Source organism: Alosa sapidissima, chromosome 8, assembly GCF_018492685.1.
Source record: "Alosa sapidissima isolate fAloSap1 chromosome 8, fAloSap1.pri, whole genome shotgun sequence".
Taxonomy (NCBI): domain Eukaryota; kingdom Metazoa; phylum Chordata; class Actinopteri; order Clupeiformes; family Clupeidae; genus Alosa; species Alosa sapidissima.
Window position 1 is genome coordinate 1,833,937 of NC_055964.1, and position 27,200 is coordinate 1,861,136.

The 27,200-nt window shown below is 38.7% G+C and overlaps 1 protein-coding gene across 1 annotated transcript in view; it reads right to left on the reverse strand.

Moving 5' to 3' along the window:
- Window positions 1–273: 273 nt before the first annotated feature.
- The window catches only part of sart3 (spliceosome associated factor 3, U4/U6 recycling protein), a 135,972-nt gene continuing 109,045 nt past the window's right edge, over window positions 274–27,200 (reverse strand). The window contains exons 17-19 of the mRNA XM_042101385.1: window positions 26,384–26,536; window positions 18,291–18,472; window positions 274–1,104 (exon numbers count right to left, since the gene is read on the reverse strand). Of these exons, the coding sequence (XP_041957319.1) occupies window positions 939–1,104; window positions 18,291–18,472; window positions 26,384–26,536 (501 nt within the window). The 3' untranslated portion in view covers window positions 274–938. The remainder of the gene's footprint in view (window positions 1,105–18,290; window positions 18,473–26,383; window positions 26,537–27,200) is intronic.

The window sequence follows — 27,200 nt, forward strand, 5'->3', positions numbered from 1 at the left end:
AGTCTTTATATATTTATAGTAGTATAATATTATTTCTGATATGTTGCTGATTGGATCATAAACGGCCACAGCAATGAAGAAACGTGATTGATAATGACTGACTGACATTATCATTATTGTGTTACATGCTCCAAATGTAAAGCACTTTGAGCTGCATTCTGTGTATGAAAGGTGCTATACAAATAAAGCTTATTATTATTATTATTATTATTATTATTATAAGTGTTCTTAACAGTCTTCTGTAAATAAAACAAAATTAACCAAACTGCATGGTTGTCATAAATCCATATTTTTATGAAAAAACAAAACAAAACAATTCTGATATAATTGAACCAATTATACATTAATGGCAATGTAAATGAAACGTACATTCAAAAGTAATTTTTTTTTTTTTTAATTAGCTCTGAATTTTCAGGTTTTTGAACTATGCTTTGCTGGTATGTTTTGATTTACAATCCAAATATAACTTCCCTGACTAGAATCACAGTGCATTCATAGAAACTCCCAGTTAAGCACATCGCAAAGATGCACCTTATGAGCTCCACCTAACACTGTTGGTTCGACCTGCGTAAATGATAGAGCTGGTTTTAAATGGGCCCTTCACCAATTTGGAAATGATGTTACTGAGAAAGGTACAATGTTTTCTCTAGTATTCCAGGGTGGTATTCCCTATTCTGTACCAACAATCTGGAGTTAAGCTATTCACACAATCTTAAGACAAATAACTGAAATTCAAAAAATTTAAAAATAGAGTGATTTTAGATCTGCAAGTGTTTCAGTTTAGACAAGTCAGGCTAATACATAGGTGGTAGGCATGGAGAATGTGCATTTACATTTCACAATTAACCTGCATGTACATATCTGTTAAAAAATAACCTTATCCAGACAAAAAAAAAAAAACTTAAAGTTTACACACAAACAATTCTTGAAAGACTTCTTCACTTCTTGCGTAGCATCTGGGCAAAGTCCTCATTGGACATGGGCTTGTTTTGCGTTACTGCAAGTGGCTCGCGCGTGGTTCCATTTGCTGCTGTTGACTCTGGTACCAGCTGTCGATGCAGGGAGCGTGGGAGAAGGGCGATCTGTGTGCGACTTCTCCCCCTACTGTTAAAAAGGGAACATGCTGCTCATTATTTCATCTTAGGACTCTGACTAAACATCTGAATGATGTTGATATAAAACAAATGTTTAACTTGCATGACTTCTTTTACAGTACAATCAATTTGCCATTTATTCAGTCTACAATTAGTCTATACTGCGTTATGCATGTCTGTGATATTTTATGGGTACTGTATGGACACTTTTACACTTAACATCCTGTGAAATCACTAAGCATAATATGTTAAAATGCATCAGCACAGTGACCAAGGGTGTATTTATAAGTAAACAGGGTCGGTGATATACAGTGCTGTGAAAAAGAATTTGCCCCCTTCCCGATTTCTTCTATTTTTGCATATTTGTCACACTAAAATGTTTCAGATAATCATACAAATTTTTAATAGCTTGAGTGAACACGAAATGCAGTTTTTAAACAATTATTTAATTCATTGAAGGAAAAAGCTATCCAACCCTACCTGGCCCTATGTGAAATGTAATTGTCCCCTTAGTAACTAAATTAACAAATTAACCTAATTTAATTTACAATTGGATTCAACTTCACTAGACCTAGGCATGATTACTGCCAACCCTGTTGAATCTAAACATCACTTAAATAGAACCTGTCTGGCAATGTGAAGTTGGCTAAAAGGTCTCAAAAAGCAGCACATGATGCTGCGATCTAAAGATCTACAGATGCACTGCAAAGAAATAAAATCTAACCAAGTGTTATCAATCTTTTGATTTTGGTTTTCTAATTGGAGTAAGTGTTTGTGACGATACGTCATGATAAATTTGATAATGTTTGATCGCTGTTTTGGTATGAAGCATCTTTCACGTAATAAATGCGCACTCTAGAAAGTGAAAGTAACCTAAGCCTAGGCCTACAATGCACTCCTTGTCTGTGCACGTCCGCAATCGATTACATTCTTCAAATGGAGAACAAATTCCTGATCGCTAAACGTTTTCATTTTCTGTCTGTTAGCAGTTGATGTAGAAGCACCTAGCATAATTTGCCTTCAGCGGTGACAAGTCCTGTTGAGAGAGAGAGAGCGCACCTGCAAAGTGGTGCTGTGCGCGTGTGTGTGTCTGCATGGGGTTACGTTCAGGGCACAGAGAGGAGTCTTTGGAGCCTCTGTGAGCAGCTGCAGCCTGTGTGAGAACATGCACTCTCTCCTAGGCTTCTCTGTGCCTCTCCTAGCATCAGGGGTCAAACCAGAGGTCAGCAGTAGCTAGTAGGCCTCTCACAAGGCCTCAGCCTAAGTTGGAGCCTATGTGAGCAGCTGGGGCCTGTGGGTGTGTGTGTGTGTGTGTAGGGGTGCTGCAGTGGGTCTCTGCGTCTCTCCAAGCATCTAGGCCCAAGTTGGGGCCTCTGTGAGCAGCTGGAGCCTGTGTGAGCAACAGGCCCCTCTCTCTCTCCCACTGTGTGTGTGTGTGTGCGCGCGTGTGTGTGTGTGTGTGTGTGTGTGTGTGGCTGTGGGTGCTGCAGTGGGTCTAGCACAGCTCTCTGTGTCTCTCCTAGCATCAGGGGTCAAGTCAGAGGTCAGCAGTAGCTAGTAGGCCTCTCGCAAGGCCTCAGCCTAAGCTGGGGCCTATGTGAGCAGCTGGAGCCTGTGTGTGTGTGGGGGGGTGGCTGTGTGTGTGGGGGGGTGCTGCAGTGGGTCCAAGTTGGGCCCAAGTTGGGGCCTCTCTGGGGCCTCTCTGGGCAGCTGGAGCCTGTGTGAGCAACAGGGGCCTATGTGTGTGTGTGTGTGTGTGTGGGGGGGGTCTGCAGTGGGTCTAGCACAGCTCTCTGTGTCTCTCTAAGCATCTAGGCCCAAGTTGGGGCCTCTCTGAGCAGCTGGAGCCTGTGTGAGCAACAGGGGCCTATGTGTGTGTGTGTGTGTGTGTGTGTGAGTGTGTGTGTGTGTGTGTGTGTGTGTGTGTGTGTGTGTGGGTGTGGGTGGGTGGGTGGGTGGGTGGGTGGGTTGGGTTGTGTGTGGGAGAAGCCAAAACTGGCCAAAGTGTTTAAAATTCTTGCCCAGGAAAGTGCCTCCAAGCTGGGGGGAAAAATGGCCAAAATGTATAAAAAGGCTCCCAATGTTGAAAAAAACCTCCTCTCTGTGTCTCTATCAGGGCCAGAAACAGGCCCAAAAGCCCCAAAATGGATGAAAAGGCTGCCCAGAAAAGTGTCCAAAAATGACCAAAATGCATAAAAATCATGCCTATAGAGGTGCATGGAAGCTGGGATGAAAATGTGTAAAAATGGGCAAAATGTAAAAAAAGATAGAATAAAAAACAAACACCACTAACCACTCGGTGAGTTGCACAGTTTTGAAAACGAACGTTAAGGGTTGTTTTAGGACATGTTTGAGTAGCCTACAGTATGCCTGTTGGCAGCCACTCTGAGTAGTCAAAGGCGATTCAAAATGAGTCAGAAAGGTCGAGACAGGACCAATCGTCAAAATTTCGGTGTCCACCACTCTAGTTCATCCAAAACAAACCAGAAAAGGGACTTAAAGTGCTAAATACCGGAATTTTCCTTTAATAGATTTAATAGATAGATAGTTTAATGGATGTTGATATGCATAACTTGATAAAAGTAGATAGTTTAAAAGTAGACCATTTAAAGATTGAATGTAGATAGTTTAAAAGTTGTTGATAGACTGGTAGTTTAATGCATGTTGATTACGATTTTTGAGACATAAGGGTTCAATGAATCGATTGTAAAATCGATTTTTTATGTCTAAAGACGTTTCCATTTTCAATGCCAAATATAGGCCAATCCAAACAACTAAAGGCAATAGGGCAATAGGGCGAACGTAAAGAGGGCGCTTCTAGACGCAAGCCAGCAATATTTCTGATGATTTATTGGCGTGAAGTTTCGTGCACATTGACAAACAGAAGTGCAACATTCTCGAAAACCAATAAGCTGAGTGGACTGCCATTACATCAGTGACAAACATGACTGCAGGCTTCAACGTATCTGTGTCTGTGTTTACGATTAGAAATGTCAAACAAATTTCGCCTACGTAGAACTCGACTGCACAGTTTGCATAGTCTACCGCTTTGTTCTTCTCCATAGTTTGATATACCAAAAATCCGAAGTACTTTCACATCGAACTCCTCAAGTTATTAGGGCCCATCACTCGTCTCTCTACATGTCGCACAGGTTGATCGCGTTGTCCTCCATTTTTTGGCGAAACAAGAGCAGCACAGCAGCTGATTGAAACAGCTGTTTCTGGTGCGTAAAATTGGTGGGAATTTTCTTTTTAGCTGCACTTCGGAATTCTTTTATATCCTTATATTCTTGTTTGTGAAATTTGTTACATCTATCTTTTTTTTGTTTAATTCGTTTACAGGGTACCCCCAGAATTGTCAGACCTCAATTTAAGACTTTTTAAGACCTTTTTAATACCACTTCAGATTAAATTTAATACCTACATCGCACCCATTCGGATAGAATAAATAATATCAAAGGTAAGATTAAACCTCAAATAATTACTATTTAAGTGTTTGAACATGCCAACATGAACATGACAGCAGTGCAGTGGCAACGCAAAAATTTGTCGCGGTATTAACGTGACTGAATGTCCTGCTTCATGGACAAATTTACACGGAATAGAACCTAGGTGATTTCAGGGATTAAAGTGAAAAAAAAAAAAACAGGTGAATGCATAGAACATAACAATCCTATGGTGTACCCTGTAGCCTCGTTTTAGCCACCAATGGCCGCCATGTGAATAAGGCGAATTGAGAGTGTTCTTGATTGAGATTGAGTTTTCCTGATGAACAAAACAATATTTCAATACCATCCCTGACCATTGCTGATTAGCCATTGCTGTTCTTTTCTACTGCAGCAATATTGTAGCAAGGCTTTAACTTACACTCTTATTTAATTACTTCAGGCCAAAAGTATTTAAAGGGGAGATTTTTTTTCTTGTTAATATGCAATATTAACAAGAAAAAAAATCTCCCCTTTAAATACTTCAATAATTCAACACCAAGTAAAATCTATAAAATCAAGTTTGCAAGACTTCACATTTCCTCATCAAAGTAACGAATCAGAACAGTCTAGATATTGTTCATATTTCCATTTGTTGCCTCATCCGCATCTAATGAAAACATGGTAATTTTGAGTTTTACAGACAACTCAGTTTTCCAATGAGCAGCAATACTGTGTGTGCTCATGCAGGAGGTCTGCGCATCTGATAACGACAATCTGGAGAGGGCGCTTTTGTCTTCAGCAACAGATTGTATAAGGTTGACAAGAGGTTGCGATATGGTGAGGGACAGGTTGTGTTGCGCTATGAAAGAACATGCGTAGCCTACTTAGCGCAAAAACGGTCAGCCATAGATAAACGTACACAAATCATGACGCTAATATGCAAGGTTCTGGTAGGCCTACTGGTTATGGTTTTGTGCTATACATTAATAATAGCAAAGTTTTAAGTTGACTATTTTAATTGCATGGTTATTTTTTGTCAACATACGCTCACAACCTACTGTCGTTAAAAGTGAGGCCTAAGCAAAATAGGCTACAAGGCTGTCTGTGCGTCAAACACGACTGATCCCCTTACTCAACATAAAATAATAATGTCGCGAACTGTTAACACGCTTAGTCAAAACCTTCCGTCGCAAATTGTGAAAAACATTGTTGTAGCCTACATGTCAAAACAGACGGAAGGCATAGGCTACGGTTTATATTGCGTCACTTTACACATAATGTTAGTTGCATTGATTAAAAACTTTAACAATAATAGTACATCCGGTGGCATAGCAGGCTATCTGTTCAAGTCATAGGTGACACCCAAAATGAATGACCTCCCCTGACAAGAGTTCGCGATAGTAAGAAATTGTCTACATTGATGCATGGAAAGAACACAGCCTCCGAATTCGCACAGAGCTCACAATAGCATATCCAAAAAAGTTAAACGGATTGGGCAACCTCATCAGCTGTCTCGATTGTGTTGGACCGTCCTCCAGACGTGGTGTTTTTTTTTTTTTAAGCAACCGCCCCAGGCCAATGAAACAAGCGTGTAGCTACAACATAAACAAAGCGAAACTCATGGCTGACGTATCTTCTTGAGCGATCTCTGATTGAGACACAGAAAGTTCTCAAGAACACTATTAGGTCTTTAAACATTTACCATCACACACATTCATTCATCGGACCCAATATTTGTAGTTGCCTTAAAAAAAGGAAAAGAAAAGGTGATAGACCCCCCCCCCCTCCTATTTTTTTTCTCACTGGATCTGCATCGATCTCAAATATGACATTTCTAAAATCAAATTGACGGAAAACGCTACGTGAGGATATTAGACTAAATCTACTGATCATTTGAAAAAATTCCAGACTTTGAGGTGAAATTTAATACTTTTTAATACTTTTAAGACTCCGCGGGTACCCTGGTTTAAAATTAATAGTGTAAATATTTGGTTAAAATCGATTCCCTATTTTAGTTTTCGAAACTTGTGTTGTTTGGTCCAATCGATTGTGGAATCAATTTTCGAACGTAAAATAGTATCGATTTTCGATAGGCAAATAGTTTAATGGATGTTGATTGGCAGATAGTTTAATGAAAGTTGATATTCAAATAGTTTAATGGCTGTGTATAGGTAGATCGTTGATGACTGAAAGTTGGAATGGCTCTGCTGTTTGCTAAAAATTAACTATAAAAATTAAAAGTTAACTATGTTAACTATGCTGACCTTGCTATTTAGGTAATGTTTTCTAGCACTTTTGCTAAAAATGTTAACTAGCTAACAATGTTAACTATGCTGGCCATGCTACTTAGCTAATGTTTTCTAGTAATTTTGATAAAAATATTAACTATGTCAACATTGCTAACCATGCTACTTAGCTAACTTAACTAATGTTTTTGTAAAAAAAAAAAACAATGTTAACTATGCTAACAATATTAACCGTGCTACTTAGCTAACGTAGCTAATGTCTTCTAGCAGTTTTGCTAAAAATGTTAACTATGCTAACTATGTTTACAATGTTAACTATGTTAACCATTCTACTTAGCTAACTTAGCTAATGTTTTCTAGTAGTTTTGCTAAAAATGCTACCTATCTACAGTTGGTAGGAGTCATAGTTGATGACAAGTGACAGTTGGAATGTCTGAACAGTTAAAAAAGTTCGGTAGTTTAAATGGTTAAATTATTTAATAGGGAATTATTGTAGTGAGGACTTATTTTGAAACAGTTTTGGGCAGAGGAAACAGTTGAACAGGATGTGTAGTCTTAAGAGAGCCAGATTGTATGCTTAAAGCCTGAGACTGGCAGTTGCTGCAGGTGGCCTTGCCACCTGGCACAGGATTCTAATTGCTTAATGGCCATATTGTGATGTCACAATTGGCATTGTTAAGTCTATGGGGAAATTTTGAGTAGTTTTTAATTAATTTACGTTTTTCATGTGACGTATTCTAGGTTCTATAGCTTTGTTTACATCCACCTGGTAGGCAAGGGACAAGTTGAACCCATTGAACATCGTTGTCTGCAGCTGCCTCTCAGTAGGCTACATCTCTGTATTTCAGCAATGTCAACATTTCAGGCATCCATAAAGATGATGATGAAACGTTATCCCATTGTTCAATATTTGATAGCATTTGATTTGGTGCATTGATCTGTATCGATAACGTTATGGGAGAACCTGCATGTAGCCTAATGGTAGCCTAACTTTTTTTCTATGTTCAAAACTCTGTTTACACGAAAACTATAGGCTTTCTTAGAAGCCGTGAAATTTGGCCAGAAAGGAACATGTCTTTCCTCTGAAAGTTGACACAAAGTCAAACAATATTTGATCATTTAAATTCAACTGAACAGCGACAGGTTTTGGTAGGCAGTAGACTCAGCAGATGTTAAAACGGTAGCCTACAGTTATAGCCAGCATCAGTCAGCATCATGTAACTTTAATGGCGTTAAAGTCATGAATCTTGTAACATATTATAACATATAACAGCGATGACTTATTCGAAGACGATCTGCATGGATATACAACCACCCAGAAAAACTCAGAATGTGAGTGATAAAGTTCATTAACTGTATGAAACTTTTTATTTGTTATCCATTGCAGCATCGGCTATATTAGGCTGTTATGCTAGCTCAGCCTTTAAATATGCTGTTATTTTGGTCATGTGGACTTCATTAAACGGGTAAAGATAATTCATAAACTGCTTATTTCATACATGACTGAAGCAGTAGCCTAGGTTTAACAGTGGTGTTTGAGGTTGCTGTGTTAAGTTGTGTGTGATCGCTAAACAATTCATAGGATCAAATCAGTTTATTTTGACATATGGGAGTTAGCCTAACTGTAGGCTATAGCACATAAGCCTATTCTGTTTTAATTTGTTAGCATTTGTTGTGATTATATAATCAAATGACATTCATGATAACTTGAAATAGAAGGTGATTGATGTCCACAAGCACGAATTTCACGAGACAAATTAGAACAAACTGTTCCGGTAAAAATATTCTTGCCATGTTTAAAATGCTCCACTTTTTCCCTTCATAGCCTATCTCTGGCAATTCATTTTTGGATGACTGTAGATAGTTGTATTTTAGCCTACGCCTTCGTAGACAGTAGCCTAGGCCAGTCATTCCCAAACTGTGGTCCGCGGACCAATAGTGGTCCGTGAGGGTAGTGCAGTGCCGCTAAGCGCTAACGGTTAGAAGAACTGGTTAGAACAACATGGATCGGTGGATGGCAACAGGTTCTCTGCAGAGAAAAGAGGCAGATGTTAACTCTGGTTCTTAGCCTGGGTGTTCCCATGCTGCCTTGCGCGCGATTTGATTCACGCTGCTAAGGCAGCCTGGAGACCATGGAGCAAATTTTCGCCTGAGATAGGGAACCAATCACAGAACAGGTGGGAAAGCAAGACGATGATGAGCTATGCACAGACGCATTTGATAGACATCCGTGGCACCCAATAAACGGATCTGGGCATTTTTTTCAAATACGAGAAAATGAACGTTTAGTTCCCAGACCACGTCTCATTGAGAAGTGGTGGCGCTAGCCAGGCTATCTAGTTCTACTAATAATGAGGAGATTGACAATGAGTCGGGCCAGATTCCTCATAAAGGTACAAAAAAAGGAGGGTGAAAAGAAAACTTATTCTCTTTCTCTGTCGCTCTCTCCCCCTTCTCTATCTCTCTCTCGCTCTCAGACAGATGTTCTTATTATGACCGCCGCGCAGCGAAGCGGCGGTCATATAGGTTTAGTCAGATTTGTTTTTTTTTTTCTTTTCTTTTTCGCATGCCCAAATTTCCGTCAATGATTCCCGGGACAATGAAAGACCGGGGTACACGAAACTTGGTGGGCATGTAACCCCACATGGATAGCATGGAACCATCGTTTTTCGTTTTGATCTGTAGCCCCCCCGCTGGACTGGACCCCCCGAAAGGAGGGTAGGGCAGACACAGTTTTCTGTGAATATCTCGAAAACCGTAGGGTTTAGGAGGACCATTTTTTTTTTGTATGTTGATCTCAAGGGGCCATGTCAACCCATTCCATAACCACTCATTTCATGTATAGCGCCACCTAGTTAAACACAAAAAAGTAAAAATGAGGTGTTGTAATTGAAGGTATCTGTGACCTAACATAGTCAAAACTGCACGAAATTGGAATTGTAGGATCATTATGACACCCTCTGTATGCACGCCAAGTTTTGTGGAATTCCGTTCATGGGGGGCCACACAATAAATTAATTTATGTTACTATACACCAACTGGCCTGTAGGTGGCCGGAGACAGTTTTCTGTGAATATCTCGAGAACCGTAGGGCCTAGGAGGTCCACTTTTTTATGTATGTTGGTCTTAAGGGGGCATGTCAACCCATCCCATTACCACTTATTTCATGTATAGCGCCACCTAGTTAAAAATTAAAAAGCAAAAAATTAGGTGTTTTCATCACAATATCTCTGGCTGACAAGGTCAAAACTGCACGAAATTAAAAGTGTAGGATCATTATGACACCCTCCGAATGCATGCCAAGTTTTGTGTACTTTCGTTCATGGGGGGCCTTACAATAAAATAATTTATGTGTACATTTAGTGACGTACACCAACAAGGATTCCCGGGACACTGAAAGACCGGGGTACACAAAACTTGGTGGGCATGTACCCCCACATGGATAGCATGGAACCGTCATTCTTCGTTTTGATCTGTAGCCCCCCCGCTGGACTGGACCCCCCGAAAGGAGGGTAGGGCAGACACAGTTCTCTGTGAATATCTTGAGAACTGTAGGGCCTAGGATGACCAATTTTTTTCCTTATGTTTGCCTCCAGGGGTCATGTTAACCCATTCCATGTGCACACATGTGCATAAACAGATACACACGCACACACATACATTTACAGTAATCATACGTATGACACATACTCACACAGTAGACATATGTACGCATGCATGCACATAAGCACGCACATACACACACACACCCACACACATAAACATAAATTTGTACACGCACACATGCACATAATTCAAGAATTTTTCCCGTCATCTACTCCCTGAATTTTTGGTCATTGATACCCGGGACACCGAACCACCGGGGTACATGAAATTTGGTGGGTATGTAGCCCCACTAGACTTTTACGGAAAAATTTCATTTCGTCCCCAGGGACCACCACCGGCCCCCCCCGGGCTGGGCCCCCCGAACCGCAAAAAAAAAAAAGTTTTTCCTAAATAACTACCTGAACCGTGGCACTGAGGATGAAGAATCTTTTATGGTATGTTGGTCTCAAGGGCCCACATCAACCTGGCTCATAATCACTCATTTGTGATTTGCACCCCCACCCCCCGGTAAAAAATGAAAATGCAATATTATTCTGCTTTAATTGCCCCTATCTTCAGTTAAGATGTTCAGAACTGCACCAAATGTTATGTGTATGATTGACCTGGCATTCTCTGGGGGTATGCCAAGTTTCGTAGAATTTCATCCATGGGGGGGTCTAAAAAAATTAGGTTATGTGTACATTTAGTGACTGTACACTCATTGGCCTGTAAATGGCGGTGCACACATATACACATGCACACACACAGGCACCCACATACTATCGGTATTAGAACGGCCGATACATAATTACAAATTCAGTAGGATTAAAAGAAAGCCAAAATAAATATTCATCATCATCATGGCTGCATTTTCAGTATTGGCGATAAGTAGTCGTTTGTCCACTAGATGGCGCATCGTTGCAGTGAGACGTAATTTTGTTGGAAGTTAAAAGTGGGTTGGAAAAAACAATGGACGCTTCCTACAAGGACTGTAATTTACCGCAGCGGACATCTAATAAGGATAGGACGATGTTCACATGAAGTGTAATTCCCATTTCTTCTTGAAGCCGAAATAAATCTGAGGATGTTTATCGGACATGCTTGGTTTTTACTGCAGGTACGTTAATCTTGTAATATCAATAAGGACCTAGGTAATGTTACCGTTAGCGTTAGTTGAGTGATGGAGGCATTTGATTGATTGCATTTGTAGAAAACTATAAATGCGGTTATACCAAGCAAATTGATAGCAGCACTGTAATTGTATCTTTCGACTGTCATTTATTGCACGTGCTACAAAATCATTCTGTGCAATGGAAGATTTACCAACGTTACACTGGTCTGATACAGTTTTGCCTATACATGCGTGAGACTGAGACGCCTGTTTATTTTGTTTAAAGTGCGTGCATGGTGTGAGAGGGGAATCGATGTGCTTTGATTACAGCTTGGTAGTTGTAGTCTTGTGAAATTAAAAAGCACGTGTGTGTGAAGTATCCAAACAATGACACCTTCATTTCATTATGGCTGCTTTAGCAACACACCTTAAGCTACTGTGTAGTGGGTCCCATCTAGAAGTGGCTACTTCATTCGCGCTTTCCTTGACTCATGGAGCTGCTTGAATGTTATTACAATTTTTCGCCACGATATGGCAGTTTAAGTCCGCTTGATACTGTAAGGCGTAAGCCATTGGTTTCCAAAGGAGATTTTATTTGTGTCGCCAGCATAGCCTATTGACAATTTATGTTGTAAATAGGCCTACCTTATAATCCTACCTGTAGCTTAGGGAAGCTAACAGCTTTCTATTAGGATCTAGTTTGTTAGTTACCGTTTTGTCATAACTCCCTGATGCATTTTTGCATTTAGAATAGCCAGAGCGTGTATATCTCAATCGGAAAATTAAACAATATCGGGTGCCTATGGACTAGGCTAGGTGAACCCAGCCTGATCTGCCCGCTATTTATTTTTTGATTTATTAAAAGATTGAGCTTGGTCTGATGAAAGCCAGACTAGCCATGGACCTCAGTTACACAATGCAAGGGAACATGAATCAGCCTATATTTGCACGAACAATAACGGACAAAAGCTCTTCAACTTTGGCCCGTTAAAATGTGTATGAACAGTTTAGCGACGCATTTCATCAAGGCCCATTTGGACATGTCAGTTATTTGCACCACTGGTTAGATGTAAAACAGCATTTCGTTTCAGACTAGGCTACTGTTACTTAATTTGTGCATTAACAATAACGTTTCAGACTACTGTTACTTAATTTGTGCATTGACAATAAAGTATTAGGCCTACATGAACTAAAGATGACTAAAATCTTATGTAGAAGAAGAAACATTCACAAAAATCCATCCATCCAAAAATGACCTTTGTTTTTGATAGCTGTTGAAAACGGCATGGAACTGACAGAGATGTTTTTGTTTATAAATACACAATAAATAAATAAATAAATAAATAAATAAATAAATAAATAAATAAATAACATTATGCTGATACCTTTTGCTTTTCCCAAATACAATGTAGCCTACAGGTGTAAGTGACCTTTCATCAATCCAGTTGCAATGGATGAACTGTGATGAACTGCCCTACTTGTGATTGTTTAGAGATTTTAAAGGTTTTATAACAATGCTACATCTTCTTTGGCTATTCTACAATCTATTCACCTTTTCAGCACCAGTAGGGTACTTTCTGTGCATCCGCACACACACACTCAGGCATGCCAAACAAGCATACACAAAAGCTTCAAGAGTGGGGGATGGAGTAAAATATGGAGACAAATTGAAGTGTGATTTATTTTCGCGGAACGGATGTACAGGACTGAGTGGCGGTCATATTTTGTACCGCTATGCGGTACATCTAGTTACTGTAACGTTATACATTTAATAATATTTTGTTAAGAAAATACTTTGTTGAAATGAACTTGATTATGCCATCGGGCGCTTGAGTAAATAAATAAATTAAATATTGTGCCGTTGTGTGCAGTAAACTTTCTTTTAACAAGCCTGTTGTAGCCGCCCTTTTACGAGTAGCCTATGCGTCAATTAATATTAATTTCTATACAAACCAAGACGGCGGATTCCTAAAGAAACGCAAACACCCACCCCATAAGTGTATTTAAATTAGCTATGTACAGTGACTCGAAGAGTCAAAACCACTTGGAGCTCCAGTGGAATTTTTTATTTCACGACAAGAATTCAAACTCCAAGCACGGTTCCAATTTCTTGGGCAGTAAAACCTCACGCTAAGAACCAACCAAGATTTTGTTTAAATCTACACACTTCATATTGTGGCTACTGAAAAATGTAAGGTTAATTCATCAAATGCTATTTTGAAGTTAAAAATTAAGAAATTAAGAAATTAAAAATGTCTTTTTTAGACATATTTTTTTTAGACATATTGGTGCTTTTACGATAGCCTACTGATGTGATGCCCAGTTATAGGCCTAGTTTTAGTGCTAGTAGGCCTATTAAGAGGTGCAGATTAATTCAGGTAGGGCTGTGTATAGACATTTTATTAAGGGTATTATGAGGTGGTCCGCGAAAATTCTTCATTACAAATAGTGGTCCACACACACAAAAAGTTTGAAAACCCCTGGCCTAGGCTACACCATTAGGCCATCTTGAGAATAAAAGACTTCACAGCTGCTAACAATCATCCTTCACAACCATGAGGATAGGTAGGCTAAACGGTCGTTCGTCGCCTTTTTGCTTCTTATTGTAAAACCAACGGTTAGGGCCTACACAAGTGGTCGGCATCCCGGTCAATATTTGATATTAAAATTTAAATTTTGAAGCTATTTGTAACTATGTGTAGCCTATGCAACCCGACTGTTGTAGGCTTGCCTACCACTCTGCAGTGCCTTGCCTACCATTCTTGCCTACCACTCTAGTTGTAAACAAATGGTGACGTAACATTAGAAGAGGTGCAAAACCTTAATAGTTTAAAAAGTATAAAAGTTACAAAGATGAAAAGTACATAGCAGATGTGTCCTTTAAAAGACCTATGTTACAAAGTTTGAATGAAGTTTCTAAGTTAAACGGTTCAAGCTGAATTGCGTGCAGAAAAAGTGGTAAGCGGAATAATAATAAGCGGAAGTTGCCTAGGAAGAACAGTACAGTGCATTTTCATGCACTGTAATAAGAAGTTGCCTAGGAAGAACAGTAGAGTGGCAGTGCATTGTAATAAGAAACGTAGGAAGAATAGTACAGTGCATTTTCATTGCATTTGTTATTTTGTTACATTTTGTCTTTAGTTAGGGAAAGTAGGCCTAATGTTTAGGTCAAGCCTGATGCCTTTAATCTCTTCCTCATGGTGAGGTATACAGTTTATTAATTCAACAACGGTATTGGATTGGTATCGGATATTAAACGATACACAAAGCCGATATTGGTATCGGCATCAGTATCGGGACTGAAAAAGTTGGATCGGTGCATCCCTAGTCTCAGGAAAGTGCAACACTGACTTATCATATCCTGTTTTTCAGCACAACCTAAGCAATGTGATTACAGTGTTTTCATTTCATTTTAGGGTCAATGACATTTTTTGTGTACATATAGGTTACATACATTTAAAATTGTTAAAATTTGAAAATAATTTGACAAATTATTTTCAAATATCATTTTCATCAAACCTTAATCTTAAAGTTTTGGATTTATTTAATTTTGAGAGTATTAACTGAATTTGGGTAAAAATGTCAACATGGTGTAACCACAAAAACATGAACCAAATAATTACACTTGCTGGAAAAAAAAAATGTAAAATTCTCTCCAAAATCCCTTCTAAAATAATCTGGCATGATCTTGCACAAGAACTTTTCTATATTCAATACAAGTAATGAAACCCCATTGTTCTGAATGTTTTAATTAATATGGGGAATCTTGCCACATCAACCACTTGAAATGTCAAGTGGTGTAACCACCATTTAAGGAGCAATTTTGTATGTATTATGTTAGAGGATCATGTGGCAGGAAATTATGTCATAGAGAAGGACCCTTCAAGACCTCAACTGCTATAAGTCGAGGTTAGCAACTCTCTTAAAGTAACAATAGTGTTTTTAGGCCATGGCCAGGCAAGCTTAGGTTACATGTCAAATGGTATGACCTTTTGAAAATGTTGATAGATCATAATAATCATAAAATGTTCAATTTAATGTAAAAACTGTGTTTGAATATTCACATAAAGGTGAAGTGTGTACATAGTTGTCTAGTAGTTAAAGTGTGAAGTGTGTACATAGTTGTAATAATGCCTGCAAATTTTGCTTTTAAGTAGAAATGTCAAATGGTGTAACCCGTTACACCATTTGACTCCTTTCTGTTTGAGACCAGTTTGATTCAGGGGCAAGAGTATGACATTTTAGGTGCCAATCATATTATTTTTATAATTTAAATAGTGACTCTTTAGCATGAACAATAGCTTTAAAAGGGTTTAATTAGATTGCAATTTAAGCGATTTTTGAAATGTCAAAGCTTTTCATTTTCATTTTAAATTTAAACTTCCATAATTATTTTTTAAATATTTTATTATGATGTATGTAAACAGTATGTTAAAATTATAAATAAATAATATAAATACATTTATTATATTTAAAATGTACCTCTTGTCCCCCAATGGATGCTACTTACAAGCAAGGAAAACTTCTCTCGCCACAGAGTGCATGTGAACGCAGATCCTGCTGTTGGTTGGTTGTTAATAAATGATCATACCCACTCTTTCATTCACTCTTATTCTCTCTCACACAGACTTTGGGCCCTAATTTAGCAATCTAAAATGCATGGTCACTAGCAAATAGCGTAATACATTTAGGGGTTTGTCCAGTCCACATTCAGGGTGGGTTTGTTATCAAATGTCAGGTGCCTGGCGCAGAAAGGTGGCTCTTATGTTTCTTAAATCAGTCATGGGTGTGTTTTGGGCTTAACATCCTTTAAACCAATGAGGAGGACATCTGTCATTCCCTTTAACAGCAAGCAGGGCAACTTCAAACAGCGCATCAGTATTTTGATAGTCAGCGGTGTATTTGAAGGACTCCGCTTGTACGCAAGACCTTATGGAACAGGTATTCCACTAAGCCATTCTTTACTAAAACCTAGCAGAGTATAGGCTACACACATCTGCACTTTTCTATTAATTGAACTCATATGCAAAGTGAAACTAACTTCACCGTGGTGTCATAGTCAATGACAAAACAGTTATACACAGTTAATTACCTTTACTATTGACTGACAATGGGTTACCAGCAAAAACAGTCTGAAAAAAGCAAAACTTCCCCCTATAATGTTCGAATGACTGAATAAATAACCTAAGGACATGTATTCTGCTGAGGAATTTGCTGCTTACATCTTGTGACAGTGCGTCTTCAGCTGTGTTTCATATGCGCCTTTCGCTATATACCAGGCTTTTCTTGGTCAGTGGCGTAATGCTTTTCATATGGTGTAAGATAGCGATTTTTAGATCATGTGCCAGACCACACCTTATGTCGGTAATTGCCACACCCCTGGGCGCATTATTTAATAAAAGTGAAGTGTAAGATAGGAAAAGAATATAATAATAATAATAATACGCTTTGCGCCAGGTTTTGCATCGCGAAAATAGGGCCCTTTATCTCACTCTCTTTGAAAATAATGGGTATAGACTGAAATTGTATGAGAACTGAACTGAAATCAAAAAGAACACAAGTTTCTTCATTGATGTTATGAAATGATATTTGATATGGAATATGATGAATGACATGAATACATATCAAAATATCCAATTCAGTTTACCTTGATGCCTATTTTCTGTGTCAATTTCTTGTCCTATTGCTATAAACGTTTTATGGTCAATCGGTGTAACTGATTTATGTCAATTGGTGTAACCAGTATTTTGTCTAAAAGACTAATAATTAGGGGTGTGAATCTCTCATGTTAAAGACGATACGATTCACATCTAGATACATGGGCACGATTCGATACAAGAAAAGATACATGTTCATAAAAAACGATTCAGTACGATTCGCTGCGATTCGATGCAGTTCGATGCAGTTGAAGAATGGAAAGCATTCTGAAAGATTTTTTATCATTTGCTTAAGGTGCACATTAATTTTATATTATCAATTATCATGGTCATGTCAATTAGGCAAAAACAAATGTATGAATATGATTATCTAAACTGAGGTTTGTATCATATGCTGTATTGAAATGAAAAAAAAAACAGTCTACATTTCAGTCAAACACATGTACAGCCAAGTACAACATAAAAATACATTTTTATAGACTTTATTGAGTTATATCTGATTGTTTTCAAGGAGCTATAGCCTATTGTTGAGGTAAGACAATACCGAAATAAAATAAAACTGCTTAAGACAATCTTGGCCTTTTCTCATATAGCCTACAAGAATAAAATAGGCCTATGAACTGGGCCTATTTTGTTCCAAGTCTGAGTGAATATGAACAAAATAATAATAATTTGTGCATCATTTTAGCAGCAAGGGCCAAATTATTCTTTAACATTAAGAAAATCCCTTCATCAAACGTAAGGCTACTCTACAGACTATCGTTGCCGTTTAGAAAATGCTATAGTAAGTGTTTAATTTCGCACTGGATTTTGAAAAACAAAAGAGTAATGTTGCAGTAGATGTATGTATCTATTATTTTTAAATAAATGATTGGCAAAAAACACAAATACATAGATTAAATAAAATATTTTAAAAATACCATTGAGAGATATCCCTTCTCAAAGTCCTGTTGACACTACTCTCTATAATGCTAGTCAATCACCAAACAGAATATTTGTAGAAGGAACTGAAGATTTACAAGAGAGCCACAAGGAACCTTCAAGATTTGACAAACAATCTATTTAGAAAAATGATCACCTATTAAATACATTTCAATTTGCTTGGTCAATTTGACCACTCCCCCCGTCCCTTCCCCACCCACCCCCGACTGTATTGAATTCAGACTTACGCTCCATGTGTCTGCTGCGGTGGCATAGATTTGTATTGTTTTCCAGAGGTGGTCTCCATTTTTCTTCCAGGTGGATTACTGATGGCAACGGAAATGGTATAATTTTGAACATCCATTCCATCCATCTTGAGAACAGCCTGTGAGGCCTGGGCCTCATTAGCAAACTCCACATATGCCAGACCCTGCATATGAAACAAAAAAAGATTAATCATTGTTTTCAGAAACTGTATGCTTCTTGTCTGGACATAAAGGGTAATTTGCACTATCAGCTAGCATTTGGGTAGGTTAGTTGTACTTTACTACAGTTCTATTTAAACCTAGCCTGGGTGGACCCAGAAAAAACTGTAAGCAAATCTGAATTTGCTTTGCAGGTTGGTCTGGAAAAGAGCCCATAAACGTCCGTTTCCAAATCATCAAAAACCCAGGAACGTGTATTTTCTTTGGATTTGAGTAAACAAATGCATTTAAAACCTTGCAAGAATGAATTTCATTGCTGATTACACCTGTGGAAGTAGTATACCAGCATGTTAGGAAATGGGCATCAATAAAACAAAGTTGAAAAGTACACTCAATTAAGTTGAAAGTTACAGTACACTCAATTCAGTTGATGTGAAGAACTATAGACCTGTCTCCCTTCTTAGGAAGGAAGGGATAATATGAACAAACCTTTAGCCAGAACTGCAGACTAACATTCAAACAATAGAATATTGTAAAATACATAGATAGATAGATAGACACAGTCTAGGAAACTGCACTGAATGATAGAACGAGGATGGTAAAAGTAAGAAGTTGGATCTAACACTTAAATTGGCTACAGTGTAGCATCCTATTGCAACAAGAGGAAAAATGGGTTTGCATTTCATTTCATACAATTGGCGATCTTCAGGCTATTTAGGCCAACTGTTTGGGCTTATAGCTTTTAAATAAGACAACTAACCCATCTAAACCTTACCTCATGGACTAAACTTCTGCAAAATTCCAAATGGTAAGTACTCTGGTTTCAAAGTCACTTGAGCACAAAAATATTTTATTTCCAACTGCTGAGTTTGTTTCAATCCATAGGCCATCAATGGTGGGTATGACAATAATATTTTTTGCCGAAAATTGTTGAAAGGAGAGAGGAGAGGATTATTTAAAGGAAAACATGATTTTAAAGATTGTAGAGTGCAGCACTGTAGTTGCCTGGCTGCTATAGCTATTGGTTGTTGCAACTTGAGCTAGGTAGTAGTGTGTTTTTTTTTTTAGTACTCTGTGACCTCGAGAAACGAAGATCTATGTGATGTAAGGCATGTTTGTATTGAAAGATTCAACCAGATCGAGGCTGCTCTGCAAGATCGAACGTGCCAGCTGATTTGACGATACCGGACCAGGGAGCCATGGAATTGTCTTCCTACAGATACAGATCTTGTCATAACCTCTCTCTACACTGTCAAAGTTTACAATACTTTGGTTTGTCTGTAGAAACACTCACCAAACTACCACAGAAGTGTAATTATATTTTGAGCATTGTTAGTGGTAAAATAGTGACGTGGCACCTTGCCATTAGCATCACTGTAATCCCATTCAGTGATGGTGCAAATAAACAGTCTTGCTCAAAACGCCACCAATTAACATAATTTTGCCCTTAAAAAAAAAGTTTGAAGTTGTTAACTACCATGAATAGACCAAATTGTTTGGTCAAAACCAAACCGACAGGCACCTACAGATGTGGTGTCTGCAACCACTGCAATAACATTAAGAGAGAACACATTTAAGGATGTTTTTACACACGATATTGCCATGTCGTAGCTTTACCAACTGCAATTCTACATTTGTGGCACGATATGGTGGTCAGACAGACAGGACTCTACTGTGTTTGTGAAGTGGATGGACACATGGGAGGTGTCTATGTGATCAACAATTCACCCTGCCTTTGCTGACAGCATGTGCATGTTTTTCAGTTATTTATTTTTATTAGGCTACTAGAATACACTTAGTAGAGCGCAGACCTACAGTGGGTCCCAGTTAAGAATTGACACTTCATTCACCATCAAGGTGATTCACGCAGCTGGGTGAAATGTATCTACAACTACAGCCGCTTGGGGGCAGCATAGTCCGCTGTGGCGTTCCACCGTCGAACCGGGCGGAGCATTCGACAGCAAGGGCTGTGATTGAGTTTTCAGTGCGTTTCTCTGTGTTTTTAGCAGCCCCTGCAACATGCTAGTCCACTGAAGCCTATAAGCTTTGTACATAATGTTAAACATTTTTTGATTCAGTGGCAAGATGTCTTGATGATTGTACAGTGCCTGTCTCTCAGTAATGTTTTAAAATGAGCGCTTCGTCAGCTGGCAGTAGGCTACTTTGTCGGCAGTCATGAGAAGTTCGCTTGCTAACAGAACATAAATATACTGCCCAGAAACCTCGTGAATACTTCTGATTTGTTTTACTACACTAACGAGGTTAAATATAGCCTTTGCCTACAGCATCTCCTTAACAGTAATGTTAACAAAATGACAGCATTCATATGACAAAGGAAAACGAATTCAGTCACTCAAGACTGTGCCACAGCAACCAGTGTAGGCTACAGTCCTACCCAATAGGCCTACTCGAAGCAGATAGCGTTGTCTGATGGTCGAGTGGGTTAATGCACGTATTTCCAGAACAGGTCTGCAACTTTCAGGCAGTTCTGAGTTCGAATCTAGGCAGGAGCAGAGCCATATAAAGGCCTAGGCCTATTGTTATCATTTTTTGCAAGGTGTTGCTCCTGGCAATACTTGTTTATAAGACGTTTGATGATTAGTTGATAGCTGTGTTTGGGACACGTTCTTTATAATGAGCGCATACGGGGAGTAAAACGACTGTTACGCGCTGTTACAACTGTGGGCTACAATGATTGCAATACAAAAATATGTGCGTGTTAGTTTAGTTAGTTTTGTGATGTTTTGCACTTTTGCCTCATGTGTTTCCAGGGCTTTTTTGGCAAGATTGACCTTGGTTAGACTCTGCATATGCTATTTCTCTGTATGGAAAATAAAGTCAATTTTCGACACACTGTGTTCCTTGTTAAAACATGTGACTAGTGAAACTCAAATGATTTTAGAAATATTTAGCCAAAGCCAAAAAGTGTCTTTATTCTTTAGTAAAAGGCGCAGAACATTATTAAACTTTGACTAACGTTTCGATGTTCGTTAGTCAAAAACATCGACATATCGAAACGTTAGTCAAAGTTTAATAATGTTCTGCACCTTTTACTAAAGAATAAAGAAAATTAAGAAGACATCTCAGCTGCACCGGCGTCTCTCCTCCTCTCTAAAATATCTGTCCTGGCCGCACCGGATTGTCGCCAAACGACAGAAGCGCGGAGAACCCTCCTTCGTCTACCAAAAAGTGTTACTTTTATTAATAAAAATAAGTAAAGTGATCCTGAAGTTGTATGTGAGTTAACCTACTAGTTATTTTTTTAGGCTTAGTTTGTTAAGTAGCCTAATTAATTGTTATGAAGGCTAATCTCTCTCACCCTCTCCATTCTCGACTCCATACCTTGGATAGTTTTCAGTTACATTTTGACAAAACCTGTCAGATCTAAGTATTAATATGTTTTTGGTTAACTTATTGTTTAACATTATTCTGTATTATTATTTATTATTTTCGAACAAACGAGGGTCTCTGTTTACGAAAGCCGGATCGCAGCTGCAGGTTCCGCTGCTTTAGAGCACAGCAGCGCATTATCTTCAAGTTCAACCGAACGTCCAGTTTAACTGCCACAAGATGTTCTTGTATTAAAGATGTCGTTGAGAAAAAACACACTGTATTTTTGTATTTTTTTTATTGCATTTTGAATTTATAAAAAGTTAAATAAATAATGCATTTTAATATAAAAATATTAATGATTAATCGATAGTCGATCGTTAACTAGATTTAGGGGCACACACACTGTAAATCAACATGCTAACCAAATATTCACATTTCTACTAATTCCCACTGTATTACTAATACATACTTTCAGGCATGGAATTTCATAATTTTAGGGGCAAGGCCACTTGGCCTTCAGGTGGGCATATTTGGTGGGGGGCAGAAAGGCCACACGTCAGGGCACCAAGGCCAAAGTTAACTAATACAGTAGGCTACATAAAAATTATGTATTATGAGTTATATTTAGCCTAATCACAGCAGCAGACTTGCATCACAGTATGAAACAGTACAAAAACATGAACTGTAAATCATAGAACTGATTTTAATATTTACAGATATCTAGGATATTTTTAACATTTCTTTTCTATTTGGCCTGTTAGGAAATCATGTAGGCCTATTGAACAATTTAAGCACAGTTCAGCTTTAAGAAACTCAAATAGCCTATGAATGCATAGCATTTTGTGATCATTAAGGATACTTTGACAAACTCTTAGTCAGCTGTATACTAGGGTGGTCCTTATCAAGTCAAAATGTTTTATTTTTTTATTTTTATTAAATATGCAAACATTTTGACAAAAAAAATATATTTAGAGGTAGCTCAATCATGTGGAAGATTGCCTATGTTAAGCTGTGCTGCGTTATTGTGATATGCAAGTAATATTAAAAGTTGCTGCAAATGAACTACATTTTATTGAAATCAGAGCAACACTGACATGACAACAATCTAAAAAAAAGCACAAAGTTTTCAACAATCCCTGATTTCTGATGCTCAGCAGCCAGTGTTGACTTTTTGCAGTCTGGATAGATCCGTCAGTGATCTTCCATTCTAATAGATGGCAGATTTGATCCAACTAATTCTGGTATGGTGGAACCAATCAAATAAACTTCACTTCTTGTTTTTGCCATGATTTTACTCTTGGTACACAACACAACTGCAAGCAAAGCTGAGCAAGGAATGGTGAAGCTGCCTTTTCCTCATACAGTTTTGTGGCACATATGTGGGGTTCCGTGGATACAATTGTTTGAATGTTTTAATGAAGACCAAACCCAAACAATAACCAAGGTTGTAGCACTGCCACATAATTTTAGGATTCACTTTTCTTAAGTCTGTGTTATGAAATGATAACCAACATAAAAGTGTTCTCCGTTATATTTTTCCATGTTATGTAAGTCTGTAGCCCTATTGTGAACATCATTTGAATTCTGTTGTATGTCTTAGCTCTGATCAGCTGATGGTAACTGTCAGATGACGCAAGCGACCTGTCAAGCGTCAGCTGATATGATTCAAGTTTAAAACGCGGAGGTGCGCGAGGGCCAGAGGGCTTCTTTGAACCGTAGGCCTACCCAGGGAGTCTACGTGAGACTTGGACAAACTTTGTGTGGATTTGATATATCCCAACGAAAGGTGGTTCTAGGGCGGAACCACAGACATACTGGAGAGACAGGACTGAGCTTGGAGTTCGCCGTTGTCGAGTCGCTGGGATCCGGTAAGAAGGATCCTATTTTTTGTTTATCCGAAAGCCTTGTCGGATTCAACGTTTTCTTTGTGGATTACATGGGTTGCACTGGACGTGGATTATTCAGACTGTTTTCTTCTTTGCAGTGGATTTATGTAGAAGTCTCTTGGAGTCTCTTTGTTAATTTTCGTTTGGATGGACTGTGAGAGCGCATGAAGTGCGTAGGCTGCGTGGACACTTTGGTTGCGTTGTTTGCGATATGAACTGTGTGGAAATAAGTGTTTGTTTGTTTTCAAGCGTATTTCTGCTCATATAAAGTCTACCTGTTAACTGTATGTGTGGTGTCTATTCCGATGTCAGTGAAAAGCATTATTATTTATCTAGAGCCAATTCAATTTGTACCCGTGTTTAATGGTAATACTTAGAATTTAAAAATCTGATCGTTACAAGGTGATCATCAATAGAAATATGTATTGATTCCACCAGGAAAGGTAAATCTGCTAAACCGGGTCATGTATGGATTAATTTGGATTTAGTTTCTACAATAAGTAAACTGAGATATGTATCTAAAATATGTATCTAAAATACATATTTAGGAATATATGGTGCATTAGATGCTTTTATGGAGATTGTTTTGGAATTTTACTCGCTAGTTACAACACCAATTAAAATTATCTGTTTTTATGGAAATAATCAAATAGAAAATCATCTCAAAGTTTAAAGCTATTGAGCTACCAGTAATTATTATGTTATTGCCATAGAAATTGGCATGCAAAATGCGACCATTTGGTCGCAGTCTGAAGCCCTGTAAACATAACAGACATTAAACATAGACGTGAACATAGTAAAATTAAACAACACAGAATGATAATTGGATTGTTTCAGGACAATCTGAAGAGACACAAGGTTAGTGTTCATGGAATATGCACTTATCAATGTGCATGTTATGCCTTAAAGGACAATTCCGGCGCAAAATGAACCTAGGGGTTAATAACACGTGTACCGAGTTCGACCGTTCGCTGGGATTCGTTTCCATGCTAGTCGAATGTGACCAGTTTTATTGCAAACTGCTAATTAGCGTTTAACGCTAGCCTTCAGGGCAGATGTACAGTAAAAAGTAATCGCTATTTCTATACCACCAACAAGGCTCAAAATAGCACCACACTTACACGGTAGCATAATGAGGCTCTCTATATGTAAACCAAAGCATTGAGAACTTTGTAAGTGTACAAGCAGTTTATTAAAAAGAAACACATTTCCTTTAATTTCTGGTTCACATACAGGCAGGCACCTTGGGAAAACAGAACTCTCTGGGATGTGAAGTGAATCTCGCGTGAAATGTTGTTGCTGAAAGAAAGCACTGAACGCAACAGGAGACATAAGAGATGGCAGGTTATTTGAACGAATTTGAAGACATAGAGGATGAACCCTTTCGGTTTGATGGACGTCCTTATCTTTTCGAGCTGGAATATACCGACGAAGAGCTGCGGGAGCTCCATGAAAGGGCTACGAGAGAGAGATCGAGCTACCTGTAGTCAATGCCGCAACACAGCCTCGCACTTCTGGTAACTGGTGGTGTACTGTAGGCTACCTGCGGACATTGTGAAGCTATGGCCACCGAAGAGGAGTGCTTGTGTTGCATGGAGTGGGACCTGTTGCGTCGCGACACCCAAGAGACGCAGTGTTTTGTAGAGTCTGAAGATTTCCCCTCATTGATAAACAGGGCTCTAGTTGAAACTTTTTTCCATGTCCCGAAAAGAAATTGGAGGCGGTGATATACCAGAGGGACCAGATGGACATCCACTAAGTAAGTACACTAGACAAGTTATGTTACATCGAGCTATTATTTCTGATAGGCCTATATTGAGCAAATTACGTTTGATTTTATTTCACCTCTGTCGCCTGCCTGTATATGTGAACCAGACGTGACGGTAATGTGTTTCTTTTTAATAAACTGCCTGTACACTTACAAAGCTCTCAATGCTTCGGTTTACATGTAGAGACCCTCATTAGGCTACTGTGTAAGTGTGGTGCTTTTTTGGGCCTTGTTAGTGGTATAGAAATAGCAATTTATTTTTACTGTACGTGTGCCCCGAAGGCTAGCGTTAAACACTAATTAGCAGTTTGCAATAAAACTGGTTACATTTGACTAGCATGAAAACAAATCCCAGCGAACGGTCTAACTCGGTACTCATGTGTTATTAACCCCTAGGTTCATTTTGCACCGGAATTGTCCTTTAAAGTAATTTTGGACTGTAACCAGATCTTCTTTTCACATGCTAAGTTGAGTAAGTTAGTGTTACTTCAATACCGGTGATTTCAGAGTAGTAAGAGGGGCTTGGGAGGCTAACCCCTCCCTGCAGTACTCCCAGAGATTTTTTCCCTGCAGTACTCCCAGATAATTTTTGTTTGGTGCCCTCAATTTGTTTGTTTCTGCTGACTGCACCAACAGTTGGTGACTGTGGAGGCCATTTGAGCATGGTGTATCATTGAGATGATTCAAGCTTTGTGACATGGTGCGTTATCCTGCTGGAAGTAGCCATCAGAAGATGGGTACATTATGGTCATACAGGGATGGCGAGGGTCAACAACATGGCCTTTAAATTGGTGTCACCATCAGCCTGAATCGTTCATACAGGCAGGATGGAAAGAAATGAAATGCATGATGCGAATGTTTTGCTTGAGAAAGTAGCTCACCATGTCAAATTGCTTAGTAGCATAGCAAATATAGAGTTGCAGTCATACCTTGGGTTTGCCAGAACGGTTGGTGACCAGACGGGTGGCTTTTATTGTACCATGTGGTTTGAACAGTTCCTCCAGTTGCTGCTGAGTGCAGGTGTAGGGCAGGCCGGAGATAAAGATCTTGTGTTTCTCCAATGATGGACTGTACTTGAATACCTTGCAGAGCCAAAAGACATGATTGTTAATCCATTGAGTCCACATGTGTGTCTCTATCTGACCATTTTTGCATTACAAGGCTTGGTTAATAAAAAAAAGTGGTGGTAGTGTAGTGGTTAGGGAATAGTGTTCATTTTGTCACCTATTTTTAATTTAGTCTTAGTCTTGTGACAAAATGTCCTTTTTAGTCTGTCATATTTAGCCATTCAAATATAATTTTTGTTAGTCAAGTTTTAGTCAACTAAAAGTCTTGTCTTTTTTATAACAGATTACTTCTGATTACCATTACAGTCAAATAGTGTTTCACACATCTCAATGGTGATTACTATTGTCGGGTGGTGGTAGTGTAGTGGTTAGGGAGCTGGGCTAGCGTGCAGTAGCCTGAAAGTTGTCGGTTCAATTCCCGGCTTCCACCGTTGTGCCCTAGTGTTAATTTCATCAGACGAGACGAGAGGAAATATGTTCGTCAACGACCTTTTTTTTCATGACTAAGACGAGACGATGACGAGACGGCAGTAATGTCCTGAAACACTGACTAAGACTATCTTAAGATGCATTATTGTTGACAAAAAAAGACGAGACTAAAATGTTTTGCATGAAATAAAAAATAAGATAAAATCTCTCTTAATTTTCGTCTACAAAATGAGAAGACAGAATATCTAGC